The sequence below is a fragment of the Ailuropoda melanoleuca genome, unplaced genomic scaffold, assembly GCF_002007445.2.
Source record: "Ailuropoda melanoleuca isolate Jingjing unplaced genomic scaffold, ASM200744v2 unplaced-scaffold2238, whole genome shotgun sequence".
NCBI lineage: Eukaryota > Metazoa > Chordata > Mammalia > Carnivora > Ursidae > Ailuropoda > Ailuropoda melanoleuca.
The window spans coordinates 1-1,114 of record NW_023192037.1 but is presented as its reverse complement, the minus strand read 5'-3'; the positions used below and the strand labels follow the sequence as shown (position 1 = coordinate 1,114).

General features: G+C 57.7%; 1 protein-coding gene across 1 annotated transcript in view; it reads left to right on the top strand.

The window, feature by feature from the left end:
* LOC117798025 (small G protein signaling modulator 1-like) overlaps positions 1-1,096 on the top strand; it is a 1,471-nt gene extending 375 nt beyond the window's left edge. The window contains exons 2-3 of the mRNA XM_034650441.1: positions 21-226; positions 705-1,096. Of these exons, the coding sequence (XP_034506332.1) occupies positions 21-226; positions 705-971 (473 nt within the window). The 3' untranslated portion in view covers positions 972-1,096. The remainder of the gene's footprint in view (positions 1-20; positions 227-704) is intronic.
* Positions 1,097-1,114: the final 18 nt, after the last annotated feature.

The window sequence follows — 1,114 nt, the reverse complement described above, 5'->3', positions numbered from 1 at the left end:
CCCATACCCATGCCTCTTAGTGACTTCCCACCGGGTCTCCTCTGGCTGGGTCGTGGTGGCAGTGGACAGCGGCGGGACAGTGGTGCTGGTCAGCCAGGACGGGATCCAGAGGCCGCCCTTCCGCTTCCCCAAGGGAGGGCACCTCCTGCAGTTCCTCTCGTGCCTGGAAAATGGGCTGCTCCCTCATGGGCAGCTGGACCCTCCACTCTGGTCTCAGCGGGGAAAGGTGAGTGATCGCAGGGGATCCAGGGAGGCTGGGGTGGGGGTCAGCCGTAGGGAGTGGTCATTTTTTATTTTTTGAGAGAGAGGAGCATGCGTGCATGTGCAAGCAGGGTGGGGGAGAGGGAGAATCCCAAGCAGGCTCCACGCCCAGTGTGGATCGCAAGACTCGGGGCTGGATCTCACGACCCTGAGATCATGACTTGAGCTGAAATCAAGAGTCAGATGCTTAACCGACTGAGCCACCCAGGCACCCGGGGGAGTGGTCATTCTTTGCCCATGGATCCTTAAGTGGCTTTGTGGGCACATACACACCCCACTGAAACCCTCAGGCTGTGCAGATTGTGGGGACAGGTGCATCCCAAGAACTGTGCAATGGGACACGTTCTTTCAGGGCAAAGTATTTCCCAAACTGCGCAAGCGAAGCCCTCAGGGTTCTGCCGAGTCCACGTCCTCAGACAAGGAAGACGACGAGGCCGNTTCAGGGCAAAGTATTTCCCAAACTGCGCAAGCGAAGCCCTCAGGGTTCCGCCGAGTCCACGTCCTTAGACAAGGAAGACGACGAGGCCACAGATTACGTGTTCAGGACCATTTACCCCGGCATGAGGTCTGAATTCGGTAAGCTGCCCCATCTCTGGGCCCCCTGGATCCAGCTGTTAGCCGATCATGAAAATGATTCCAGGTGTTTGGAACTAGAGGACAAGTGGTCTGGACTCTGGGGCCAGCAAGGGGACCAGAAACCAGGAAGTTAGTATCTCGGCTTCCCCCCAAAGGAGAACTGTGAGCTACTTAGCTTCATAAAGACACACCTGACCAGGAGGTGACCTGGGCTAGTGGCCGTGGGCTCTGGAATCCTGGTTGACCTGGGGCAAGTCACTTCACCCTCCGTGTCTTG